This window comes from Telmatherina bonti (genome assembly GCF_933228915.1).
Source record: "Telmatherina bonti genome assembly, chromosome: 1".
Classification (NCBI taxonomy): Eukaryota; Metazoa; Chordata; class Actinopteri; order Atheriniformes; family Telmatherinidae; genus Telmatherina; species Telmatherina bonti.
The window spans coordinates 6,115,523-6,129,615 of record NC_136619.1 but is presented as its reverse complement, the minus strand read 5'-3'; the positions used below and the strand labels follow the sequence as shown (position 1 = coordinate 6,129,615).

Below are 14,093 nucleotides of genomic sequence, written 5' to 3'. Positions count from 1 at the left end.
GGGAACATCTGAGAAACGTTGCCTGCAGACGGATGTGCTGTCTTCTTTCATTCCCACAGAGAAACAATGCGTGAACTAAGCTGCAATGTGTGTCTGAAAGGGCCGTTAAGTGGTCAAAGCATGAACGCTTTCCCAACATCTGCAGACTGCACAGGGATCTCCTCACAACGCACAGACAGGAATACAAACATGTCTGCTTCACAAACTTTCTAAACGTTTTTATCCCACTTGAGATGAATAAAAGTCCACATGTGACAGAACTATAGGACGAGGGATTTTTAATGTGAAGAATATTTTCAGAACTTTTCTACTTTTAAGAAAAAATAGTTGGCTTTTCTGCCGAGCTGGATCCTCCCGAGCATGAGATCAAACCTCCTTTTTCACCCTGCCGGCAATTCGTCTGGAACTCTTTCTATCGCTCTCTTCTAATTAAAAAGCACCTGCATACCTGGTGTGTTTGGCCAGGGTTCCCACTCCTGCAGCTCGGTGTGTGTGTTTGTGCACGGACGTGTTTCTCCATATTTATCTCAGTATTTTGGGTCATATTGTTGTGAACCTCTCAGTCTGGGCCCGAGCCAGTGGCCTTGGGGATCATCTCTGCATGTCCATGTGTGTGTGTGTGTATGAGTGTGTGTGTGTGTGTGTGTGTGTATGTGTGTGTGTGTGTGTGTGTGTGTGTGGCCTCATTCTTGACTTCTATCCAAGACCTGGTTCTCTCATCCTCCTCCTACTCCTCCTCCCTCAGTGTCTTCACCCGGTGCCACATTTATCCATGTCTCCTTTCTCCTTCCTTCGGTTTACAACATAAATTTTGTTGCGGATTTATTTGACTGCAGTTACTGCAACAATAAATACAATATTGGAAAAGAAATAGAGTGACCTGTCCCCATCTTGTGCTCCTTATACATGCTGTAAAGGAACTGAAACCATTCTTTAACAAGATTTTTTTGCTTGTGAAGTGGAAGTGGGGCAATAAACATCCAGTAAAAACCTAATAGTGACTGTTTGCTTTGGAAAAATGAATAATCTGTCTGCATTTACAATACACACACACACACACACACACACACACACACACACACACACACAATGTAAAGAAAAGAAGTGACATGAGGTAGGCCATCTGCTAAGCAAAGTTAAAATGATTTAGTAAAAAACTATAAGATAAAAGAGAAGTTAGTGGTAATAATGTCAATCTAAATTTCACCAAACCGATAACAAGTAAGAAATATTACCATCAACAATTAGAGCCTGGATATTTTTTAAAAGATATGAATAACTAAATATACCTGTTATCAATGTGAAACACATTTAGAAGACAGTATCATTTAATCTCCTTTAATCCAGCAGAACAAGAAACCAAAGCAACAAAAAATCAACTTTATGCAGCCAGAGGATATTCTATCAAATTGTAGAATTGATTGTATAATTTATTTATCAAATCAATGCGTGTAGCTGTGATTAAGCGGATGTGATTCTGTCAATGCAGTTTATTCAATTCATGCGATCGTATTGATTCATTGGAATGTTGTTTCTGTAAAAATTCCTCCAAATTTCAGCATTTTCTGCCTGAGTAGAGTCTGGAAATCAGTAATGTGCTTCATGCTCTGTGTGAACAGGTGAAGTCAGCAGACAGATTTTATTCAGCACAATGGTTTTACTGGCACGTTAGTTTTCACTTCCTCCGCTTCTATCCCTTTGCATATCACTTACAGATAAACAGATGGAAATACAAACACAAACACACACTTGGTTCTGCTCACAAAAAATGTAGCTAATTTGAAGTGTAGGTTGAGTCTGAAAAGGTGATTTCACATTAATGTTTGGCCTTGATGGGAGCTCCAGGCTGCTGTGTGTGACTGTTTCCTCAGTCAGAGCATTGTTCTCTTAAACAGCTGTCGTTTTGGCTGATGCAGAACAGATGGCATGTACATGCGGGTCTTCTCGGCTGCACGTATGTGCAGGCGGTGGATGTGTCTCCGAGACAGAAGGAGAGGGAGAGGGAGATGAGGAGAGGAGAGGGAACTAGACGGTAGAGCACAGCAGTGTGTTAGTCTGTCAGTGTATTGTTTCCACCTATGTCAGGAATATCATTGTTTTGAGCCAAATTTTAAGAAGAAGAAAAACAAGGACATCCATTCATGCAGTGTTTATAAGTGTCATTAAATCAACAATTTTAAACATGCTTTAAAGTATTTCAGAAAGATTCTTTTACTACATTAAATGCTGGAATAAGAGAATTTCAAAGACTTTGCCAGAAGGCAAAGAGTTGTTATCCTGCATCACTTACAGTACAGTTGGTGTGTGTGTGTGTGTGTGTGTGTGTGTGTGTGTGTGTGAGAGAGTGTAATGTGCAGGGGACTCTGGGATAACTGTTTCTGTATGCATCTGTTTATCCCATGGCGGTGTTGTATCATAGCCAGTGGCAATGAAGGGCCTCTGACAATGACAAAGACTCCTCTCTGTTTTGCTGCTGATGCAGTACCAACACATGCACATATTCACACACAACTAGCGGTGCTCAGTGAGAAATTGGAGTTGGCAACACAGGTTTTACTTGCAGCCCCAATTTGCTGTGTTTTCATACAACTTTAGGCAGTTTGTGGAGTTAGATTTCCAACCTAATTACCTCACACAAATCCATTTTGTCTTTCTGTTTGTCAAACAGGAGGCAGATATTCTCCTTTATTCAAACTTAAAGTCATTTTAAAAATGGTAGATAGTGGTCGCACATGTGTTTGTGTGCCACACCCATTCAGCTGACCAGTTCATTCTGCGTTTACATACCAGATTAGATGAACGACACCCTGTAACGGATAGGAATGCTCGGCACAAGGCCACAGTCTACATACGCTCTACTTCTTTGCCAGAGTGGTTGCTAAAGCATGCAGGCGTTTGTGTATACATACATTGTGTGTGTTGCGGGTGGAATCCAAAAGCACAACCCTGTTCTCAAAAGGGCATAAATCATTTTTCACTTGATGCCGTTTTATCCATTTTATAGACTTATTAACAAAAGAAACGTTCAGATTCACAAAGAAGCGAGATAGTGATTTGTCTTGATACATCTTTTCTTTCTATGACTTCCATTGTATTATTCTTAAACTAGAGGGATTTGAATATAAATTGAAAGCCGCAAGCCCTTTCCCTGAAGCTAAACTGTAAATAATAACTCTAAACTTTTTTCTAATCTTTGGTAATTGAAGCAAATGGGTTTTGCGGGGAGAGATTTGTCGCAGGCAAACATACATACATTTTTTTTATTTACGAGGAGGCGAGGGCTGAGCAGTGTAATGAGTGAAAATGCATGCTTAATTTAAATGGCGAGTGTGTCTGTTAGGGAATGCATTAGAGTCTGCAGAAGAAGCGTAAGACATATTAATTGACAGACAGGAACCGCTGTCTCCGAGGTTGATACAAGTAATTTATTACTTCAGAAACGAATGCCACCGCCAGAATGTGCTTCATTAATTTCAAATTTAGTTTTAATTTCAAGCTGTTGCCCCTTGAGAAGAATAAGGTGGCAAGTTCTGTTTGAGGAGACATTTTTCCCTCTCGCTCACTTCATCTTTCCCTTTCCCTCTCTCCCCCCTCTCTCTCTTGCTCTGGCTGTCTGATTTTCTGCAGTACAGAACAAAGACCTGGGGGTGGAAATGGAGAGTTGTGGGAGGACATTATGAAACAATGTCAGTGTAAAAGAGAAAAGTTAGAACAGAACTACGCAGCGACTGTTTAGGATAGTAAATAATTTGTGGATGTCATAAGATATGTCGTCTGTGTTATACTAACAAATCTGTTTTGTTTTTCTTTATCTCTCTGTCTGAGCAGCATATGTCCCTGAGGATGAAAAGGAAGCAGCCCTTTTGGATGAAGACCTGGATGGAGAAGACTCAGCTCAGGAAGGGGAGGAGCCTGCTGCCAAACTCTTATGTCAGGACAAGGACTTCCTTCTCAAGGACAGGCCAGGATGCACTGGCATCCGCGACTCCCCCAATGCTGCTGACTTTTCCGGTCAGGATCTGGACAGCGAGTCTCACCTGAGTGAATCCAGTGACAGACTGTCTGACTTTGAGAGCTCTTCACTTAAAAATGAGGATGATGCCCTCCTATCTAAAGACCCCTCCAGTGCATTGTCTCCATCTTCTTCTTCAGCCATGATGGCTGCAGTAAATGCCACTGCCGCAGTTGGTGGAGATGAGGCTATACTAGCCGCAACAGGTTCTGTGGCTGATAGCCTTGAGAAAATGAAGGCCATTTACACCTCCTTCCTAACCAATTCTTATTGGTCGACACTGAATCTGAACCTGAGTCAGCCCCCAACAGAAAAACCCCCTCGCAGTCATAGCAGCAGCAGTAGCAGCAGTAGCAGTAGCTGTGGAAGTGGAGGGTTTGACTGGCATCAGACAGCTATGGCTAAAACTCTCCAGCAGGCCTCACAGAACCACCACAACAGACTGAACCTGGTTCAGCATCCCACGGTGGCTGTGTCCACAGCTTCTACAGAGCCCAACCTCTTCAGTACTGTCCAGCTTTATCGGCAGAGCTCCAAGCTCTACGGCTCTATATTTACTGGAGCCAGCAAGTTCCGTTGTAAGGACTGTAGTGCCGCATATGACACTCTGGTAGAGCTTACAGTACATATGAATGAAACAGGCCATTATCGTGATGATAACCATGAAACAGATGGTGAGGGTGCTAAACGCTGGTCAAAACCCAGAAAACGTTCCTTACTAGAGATGGAGGGAAAGGAGGATGCACAAAAAGTTCTTAAGTGCATGTACTGTGGACACTCCTTTGAATCCCTTCAGGACCTAAGTGTCCATATGATCAAGACAAAACACTACCAAAAAGTGCCTCTGAAGGAACCTGTTACACCAGTGGCAGCTAAGATTATCTCCTCAGCTCGAAAGAGAACCCCCATTGACCTTGACATCCCTAGTTCACCTGACTCTACTGGAGGCACCACACCCAAGCCCACTTCCCTCAGTGAAACAAATGACATACTCCAAAAGGTTGCTAACCCTTATATTACACCTAACAATCGCTATGGACACCAAAATGGTGCCAGCTATGCCTGGCAGTTTGAATCCAGGAAGTCGCAGATCCTCAAATGCATGGAGTGTGGAAGCTCTCATGATACACTGCAAGAGCTAACTGCTCACATGATGGTAACAGGACACTTTATTAAAGTTACCAACTCTGCCATTAAGAAAGGAAAACCAATTATCGAGTCATCAACCCAAATCCCAATATCTAATTCAGTAGCTGAAGAAAAGGTGCAGTCAGTTCCCTTGGCTGCTACAACATTCTCCCCTCCACCTGCCCCAGTGCCTCCACCAACCAGCATTTCACCCACTGCAATGGTTGTTGAAATTAAAAAAGAGGAGAGAGAAGAGGAATGCACTAAAGAGTCAGTCATTAACAATGGCAACAATCCCATCAAAGATAAAAGGGCTGAGGGGGAGGATGAAACTGAGGAGAAGTTTGATATTTCTTCAAAATACTCTTATCTGACTGAAGAAGATCTGGATGAAAGTCCAAAGGGGGGTCTTGATATCCTCAAGTCACTGGAGAACACCGTGACCTCAGCCATCAACAAAGCCCAGAATGGAGCTCCAAGCTGGGGTGGATATCCCAGTATCCATGCTGCATACCAGCTTCCTAACATTATGAAGCTGTCTCTTGGTAACTCTGGAAAGAGTTCTCCACTTAAATATATGTTCCCTGGAGGGGAGATACTTTCACCCACTGGTAAGAGCCAACCATTGATCTCACCTCCCAGCCGCCAAACTTCCCCTCTGCCCAAAAACAACTTCCATGCGATGGAGGAGCTGGTAAAAAAAGTTACAGAGAAAGTGGCCAAGGTTGAGGAGAAAATGAGAGAACCCGGTGCTGCTGTGAAGGATTCTCCTCTAAGACAAGCCACACCCTCACCTTGCAACAGCGAGGTCGAGGACTCAGTCCGAGAACACTCGCCGAAAGAGAATGGAGCAGGAGACTGTAAAACTCCTGAGAATGGAAAGGAGAAAGAGGTGGGAGATGGAACCCATCACAAAGATTCAAATGGTAATATTTCCATTAAGGAATCTGTGGAGAATGGAGTGGAGCCAACTAATGTTGCGTCCCCGTTGCCTGCCTCTCTGTGTGGCAGCACAGCCATCATCACAGACCATCCTGCTCCAGAACAGCCATTTGTCAACCCTTTGAGTGCACTGCAGTCAGTAATGAACGTTCACCTGGGAAAGGCTGCCAAGCCTGCTCTGCCCTCCCTTGACCCTATGAGCATGTTGTTCAAGATGAGCAACAGTCTGGCAGAAAAAGCAGCTGTAGCATCCTCTACCCCACCAGCACACACCAAAAAGACCAATAATGACCACTTAGACCGCTACTTTTACCAGCAGCATCTAAACAATGACCAACCTATAGATCTCACCAAAGGAAAAAATGCTGACAAAGGCAGCAACGGTGGCTCTTTGGGTTCAACGGCTCTTTCTTCCACCACCTCCACACCGTCAGTTTCTCCCTCCACTGCTGTCACGATGACAAAAGCCTCGGCAGCAGTAGCATCATTTATGTCCTCGTCCCCTTTAAGAGAAAATGCCCTGTCAGATATTTCTGATATGCTGAGGAACCTGACAGAAAGTCAGGCTGTGTCAAAGTCCTCCACCCCTACTAGTCAGTCTGAACGTTCTGACATTGAAGGCGCCACACAAGAGGAGACAGAAGAAGTTTCACCGGCCCAGAAGCGTAAAGGACGCCAGTCCAACTGGAACCCCCAACACCTCCTTATACTGCAGGCCCAGTTTGCTTCTAGTCTAAGACAAACGAATGATGGTAAATACATGATGTCTGATCTGAGCCCACAGGAGCGAATGCACATCTCCCGTTTCACTGGCCTTTCCATGACAACAATATCTCACTGGCTGGCTAATGTCAAGTACCAGCTGAGAAGAACGGGAGGCACCAAGTTTTTGAAAAACTTGGACACTGGTCATCCTGTGTTCTTTTGCAGCGATTGCGCCTCACAGATTCGCTCTCCATCCACTTATGTCAGTCATCTGGAATCTCACTTAGGTTTCCGTCTTCGAGACCTGGCTAAGCTCTCTGGGGAGCAGCTGCTCAGCCAAATATCACAACACCACCATCGTCACAAGGGGCTATCTGAAAAACTGTTCTCTAATCTTCATCCATCCAGCCACCCTTTACCCTCCTCTCTACCAACATCTATACCCTCGTCCTTACCCATGTCCATGTCCTCATCCATAACCGCATCTTTGACTGAACCTCCACCATCCCCTGATGATGACGACAGTGGAGCCGTCTACCAGTGCAAGCTCTGCAATCGGACTTTTGCGAGCAAGCATGCGGTAAAGCTTCACCTGAGCAAGACTCATGGGAAATCCCCAGAGGATCATCTCATGTATGTGTGTGAGCTGGAAAAACCGTAGCACTGGCTGGAGACAATGCAGCACTTTTTCATTATGGTTCACTTTTTCTTGCTCTGTCTCTTTAGCCTTTCACAGACTTAAAAAAAAAGAATTATAAAAGGTGATGGAACTGCACAAAGATGCCATAAAACTACTGCTGTGAGTGTCGGCACATGGTTCATTTTGTACAAGCAGTTTTATTTTGTTTGTTTATTTGTTTGTTTGTTTTATTATTTTTCCTATTTTGCTCATGTGAGGTAGACTCATCCAGCCTTACACACTTGGTTTCAGTGATCACCTTTGACTGGAACAGACTTTTTCTCAAAAGGTTCAAATTGAGGCTGTTGTCATGGGGACTATATGATATATGAAGGTTTAAAAGAGATTCTAAATGATGTGGTGAGTATTTTTTGCATTAAACAAAATGAATTTGTTTATATTTTGGCATCAATGAGGTGCTCTAAGCTGCATGCATAAATAAAACAGTTTAGTTAAAACATTTTATAACTAAATCTGGTGCACTTTCCATGACTTTTTGTTGTTTATTTTAAATCCTGACTGGTCTATTGTTTGTTTGTTTGTTTGCTTTTTTTTTTTTTTTTTTATCTACAACACTTTTCATGCTGCAGTCAGCATTTTAAATTTAACCCTCTGAGTACGTCTACACCTGGGATCCAAACATGACTGACTCAATATTTAAGATTGGGAAATACTCAAGCTAATGTGAGAATTAGCTGTGCACTGAGTCTGTAGCGCTTGTTTCCCAGACATTTAGCGTCTCGGGTCTAATCCTAGACATGAAAGCATTTTTTTAAAAAGGATATTCTTCAGTTAGTGCAAGATTTTAATCTTGAGCAACACATATGTCTGGTGAATGCTCACAAAGCTTGACATCAGCACTGTAAATGGGGAAAAAAAAATAAATAAAAAGAGAAATATTTTACTTTGGTTGATCAGGGACCGATGTTAATTCAGGTCTGTGTAAAATATGTATATAGAAACATACTAATTAATTCCTGTCTAAATTATGCATCATTTTTATATTTTTTAATTTAAAATGATTAAAACTATTTGCTGGTGCACAGTATATGAAGACATAAACTTGTTTTGCACAATAGTTTTCTAAGTGTTATGTAATGTAAAGATATAACAAAAAAGGAGGAAACAAAAGAGTGAAAACAGTTGAATCTTTTTATTCCCAAATCGTGCTCAAAGGGTTAAAAACTTTTTTTTTTTATGAAAAGCTTCTCTACATGTGCCCCCTTATGAACACTAAAAAGATATTAATGGTTGTACAAAAAGATGTTACTTTATTAAAATATTTCGTGTATAAACTGTTATTTATAAGCACTCTTGGTTGTTTCATATTGTTGAATGCCTTTTTGATTGATCTTTATTTTTATTTTACCTTTTTTTTTGTTTGTTTCGTTTTAATTACTCTGTTATGATTCCACACTGCAGCTTTATCTTTTGGATATGAAAGGTAACCATGGTTACACTAACCTCATGAGTGACAAGTTCTGCTAGATTTTTGGCAGTTGCTTTGCTGAAGTAACTGACATCTGCCAGTGTAGAGAAATAACAATAATAATAATAAATAATAATAATATTAATAATAATAAATCCTTACGTGTAAAATATCGGCATGTAAACAGCGCAGACACTGTTATGCATTCTGTGCTGTTAGTCTTTTTTCATTTGGTTCTTTGGTTTTCTGTTGTTGTTGTTCTTGACAATGAATCCCCATTATATGACTTCGTATAACCTTGTTTTCTACTGCAGCATTAAAAAAAAGGAAAACGTTTTTTTTTGCAGTTATGTGTGTGTGTACATTCTGTGTGTCATGGCTATCAATTATGTGTGTGCTGTGCAGTCCCTAATGAGCACATTAGACCGAGTGTGTCAACGTCTGTCTGTGACGAGCTGCAGACTAGTTTACAGTGAGTGGCAGCAGCAGGGCCGTGTGGAAGACAAACACACAGCCTCACACACTCATTTTACGACATGCAAACAGACACCATCATTGTTCGCTTTCCCTTTAGCCTCTTCTGTTGTGCTAGTGCTTTAGACTATACTGCACATTCACCTGGTACCGTAGTCTTATATACAATAACAAAAAGTGTTCTTGTTTTGCAGGAGGGCAGAGGATAATTTTGCAAAAAAAAAAAAAAAGCCTGCTATTTTAAAGGTGAATAAATATTAATAAATAAATTATAATAAATGATAATAGTAAATAAAATAACAAATAATAAAATGATAAATAAAAGTAAAAGTATTATCTGGTCTCATAATTTTAAAAATCTTTTAACTTTGTGCAAATATCATGCACATTAAACTTTAGTGCAAGAATGTGCAATGCACTGCGCAATGACCCACACACACATGCACACCACTGTAAGTTTCCTTTTCATGTCTCCAGCTCTGTAATAATTACCTTGGATCTTTATTTAGTGACTGCATTTCACAGGAGAAGAAACCTGGCAGATGTAAATATTTAGACCCCATGAAAGATGGCAGCCATCCTTCCAACACAAGTAGGGCCTTCCAAGTGTTTATTCTGAGGTTGACTTTTTTTTTGCTGTTATTTGTTTTTTTTCTTTCCAGCTAGAATTGTGATTAAGTTCTAATCAAATAGGAATAAATGGGGGAAGAATATTAAGATTACAATACAGACAGCAGTAAAGAACAAAAAACATGCGTTACACAGCTGCATTTTTCTCCTCTTCCTTACACGTATGCACACAAAATGTAAAGGCACAGACACATGTACACACATGCACTTCTCAACAGCCAGGTAGAGGGACTTCATCCACAATGACAAGGTGCAGAGTGTGTAAAAATGTCAGCCTTCAGCGTGCAGCTTGAAGTCTGGCACCGTATTTAAGGCCCTCATTAGCCTTAAAGAAAATATGCATGAAACTGAAGTGTAAAAAAGCCATTTTCTTCGTTCCCATCCTTACATCAGGAGAGCAGAGGCAAGGGCTTATTAAGGTTTTAAACCTTCATCCAGGAGACAAAAGGTACCGCCACAGGGCTGTGCTTACACACAAGCACTCAGGCAAACTGTGATTATTGGCATTGACACTGTGGACTAAATCCCATCAGCTACAAGCCAGTGAAGATGACGAATAAAATGAGGGAATTCAGACCTCCAGACCAATGCAATATCATTTTTAAAATATATTTATCCACTAAATCTGAGTATGAAATGAAGTTAAATCGTAATTTGTTGAACTGTGTTTTTTTTTTTCTTTAATAGACATAAGTATAAACACTTCAAAAAAAAAAAAAAAAAAAAGAGGCCTAATTTTGTTACATTATCCGTCCTTATAATCACACATTTATGCATCTGGGACCTGTCAGCGTTAATTCCTGCAGTTTGTAATGGGACTCTGTATGTACTGAATACAACATTTCAGCTGCTCAGTGGACAAGCTTGTTGACATCTGATCTTCATCTTCATGATACATTTTCAACATCGATCGACTGCAGGCAGGACAGTCCAGTTCATTCACTGTGTCTGTGAGACCATACTGCTGTAAGTTTTATGAATGAGGTCTTGCTGAAGTAACAAGACCTCACAATAAATGGTATCCTCTTTATTTAATGCTGACATAATGTGTCTCCAGGCTGCACACACTGACAACCATTTTGGGCTCCGATGTAAACCTTTACTTTGGCTGTGCTGACCAGATGGTCTGTCTCATACGTGGCTCGTCGACCCAGATAAGTTTCTCCCCTTATTTGACCACAGGATTGTCCACTGTCTTTCTGTCCATATCAGACGAGCTCATGTTAAGCAAACTGAGAGTTCCTGGTCTCCTCCTGGTGTGTTTCAGGTTATGTTTATGAAGGAAGTGACAGACTTTGTTAAGTGACACCTGAGCCCATGTAGTTTTATTCATTACCATTTCCATGCCATGTCGGATGGGAACTTAAAGGTCAAGGGCATGGAACAATGTTTTCAGGTGTTGCTTCTTAAGTTCAGAGATTTCTTCCGGCCTCCTGAATCATTTCACAATTTTTAAGAACTGTGGGTGGTAATCAACAGAAGTTCTTCACAATTCTGCTCCCATCTGAGCCCAGAGTGAATATAGTGAGATATTCTTATTATACCAAATTGTGCCACCCTCACCTGCCACCATTTTAACCAGCACATTATTGGTTGCTTGTTTGTACTTATGGGTGTAGGAGATGGGCATCAAATACTAGATTTGCTTAAATGTTCTGTTGCAAAATTGTTCTGTTAAGACAATGAAAAGGTTAAAATAAATTAAAAATGACATTTTTAAGGTTTTGCTGCTTTTTAGAAAATTCCCAAACGATGCTGAAATCCGCAGGTTATGCAGTGAAAGACATGTTAGATATATTTTACTGAGTGGTACAAACAGAAAAAAAGGTATGAGCTCCTTTGTCTGATCCCAAGAGAACTTTGCTTTTTAAAACATGTACTGACAGCTCTTGGATGTGCTGTTTTTTTTTTCTTTATTCTTTTCCTTTCATTTTCTTTTCCAAAATTGGATTAAAAGTTATTGCTCACCAAGACGGCGATATGCTTCCAGAAACATCTGGGCTACCGCTGAATATTTGGCTTTCTCTTGTTTTTCCAGCCACCTCACAGTGGGCTATCTGGATTGTCAGGCAGGAAGATCGTACTGACCGATGTTAAACTTGTGACTTTATCTTTTCAATGCTGTTTCTTCTTAATTATTGTACCATGCAACAGGCCAAAGCCAAGGCCAACTTGGATCTATGTCTCTCCTCTTGATGGCGCGTTCTAGCCTGTAACACTCACCATGCAAGAAGAATCTCTAGGGTTAGGCTTTTCCATCACCATTGTTTCTTCAGTTGCTGTATCAGAGTCTTTTTGTGCATATATGCATACATCTGCATGTTCTTTGGTGTATATGCCAGATAAAAGCTGATAAAAAAAGATCTGGTGAATAAAAAAACACCTGAGATGGACGGCGACCTGACCAGGGTGGATTCTGAGTCTGGCTTGCTAATTGTTGCAATACGCTCCAGTTTCTCTGAGTTGGACTTAGCAATTTGGAAAATGAATGAGTAAAAGAAACACAGTGGACTCAACAGAGAAGTCAGTTTAATCACAGAGGCAATGCTGACACCACGCCACGGAGCAAACACTCCATATTCTGCTGGGCTGCAGATATTTACTTTGTGAAATGGGAATATAAGTGGGTGAGCTGTAATACACCGGTGTTATGGCTCACATGTGCTGTACCTATCAGTGTTGGATGTTTGTACAATTTCTCTCTGTTGTTTAGACCAAAGAGTAAAAGACACAGTTTTGTGTTGAAGTTTCACTTGTTGAAGTTAATGTGCATCTGTCTCAACTTGCCAGCACAGAGCAGCTTCATCCTCAGTGTTTGCTGCTTTGAAACTAATTTTACTCATTTAATTCAATTCAATTCAATTCAACTTTATTTATATAGCGTCAAATCACGGCAATGCCATCTCAAGACGCTTGACAGACAGAGGGGAAAACATAATGAAAGCCAATTCATAATAGCCTATGTAAGGAAACCAACAGATTGAGTTGAGTCCAACTCAATCTCCCATCCTGAGCAAGCACACTGGCGACAGTGGGAAGGAAAAAACTCCCTTTTAACAGGAAGGAAACCTCCGACAGAACCCGGCTCAAGGACAGGCAGCCATCTGCCTCTGCTGTGTGGGGGGAAGAGGACAGAAAGACAACAGACAACAGGAACTGCTACTCCCGGCCAGGGAGACCTGCTGAGACAGGAGACATACATGTTAATGATGCAACACTGTTATTGGGGGGGGATAAAAGAGAGAGATAAAGAGAAAAAGAAAGAAGCTCAGTGTATCAGGAAATGTCCCTCAGCAGTCTAAACCTATAGCAGCATAACTAAGGGATGCTAACCATCCCTAGCTATAGGACTTATCAAAAAGATAAGTCTTCAGCCTAGTCTTAAAGGTGGGGAGGGTGTCTGCTTCCCTAACACTAACTGGGAGCTTATTCCATAAGAGAGGGGCCTGATAACCAAAGGCTCTGCCTCCTGCTCGGCTCTTTGACACTCTAGGAACCACAAGTAAGCCTGCAGTCTGCGAACGAAGTATTCTGGTTGGTATATAAGGAACAATGAGGTCTTTGATATATAGTGGTGCCTGGTTGTGGAGGGCTTTATATGTAAGGAGAAGGATTTTAAATTCTATTCTAGATTCAACAGGCAGCCAATGAAGAGAGGCTAAAACTGGAGAAATATGATCTCTCCTGCTGGTTCTGGTCAGGACTCTGGCTGCAGAATTCTGGATCAGCTGAAGGCTTTTCAGGGCATATTTAGGACAGCCCAGTAATTTAAAATCCAAATAATTAAAATGAACTAAAAATATTTTTAATTTATTAAAATGGACTGGCGAGCTGTCTAAGGTGTACCCTGCCTTTCACCCTAAGACTGCTGGGATAGGCTCCAGCTTCCCCCCGACCCTGAATTGGATTACGCGGTTAGGAAAAGGAATGAATGAATGAATGCATTAAAATGCAGATTCATCTCCAAAATCTACCCAAACATATTCAACAAGATCATTTGGAAATACTTATTCGACAGTGAACATACTTTATACATACACACACACACACATATACACACATACTAGCAATCCATGTATAAGCGAGACCCAGAC

The 14,093-nt window shown here is 41.2% G+C and overlaps 1 protein-coding gene across 1 annotated transcript in view; it reads left to right on the top strand.

Annotated features, from left to right (window-relative positions):
* tshz3b (teashirt zinc finger homeobox 3b) overlaps nt 1-7,549 on the top strand; it is a 32,425-nt gene extending 24,876 nt beyond the window's left edge. The window contains exon 2 of the mRNA XM_079241977.1: nt 3,829-7,549. Within this exon, the coding sequence (XP_079098103.1) occupies nt 3,829-7,448 (3,620 nt within the window). The 3' untranslated portion in view covers nt 7,449-7,549. The remainder of the gene's footprint in view (nt 1-3,828) is intronic.
* The last annotated feature ends 6,544 nt before the right edge of the window (nt 7,550-14,093 follow it).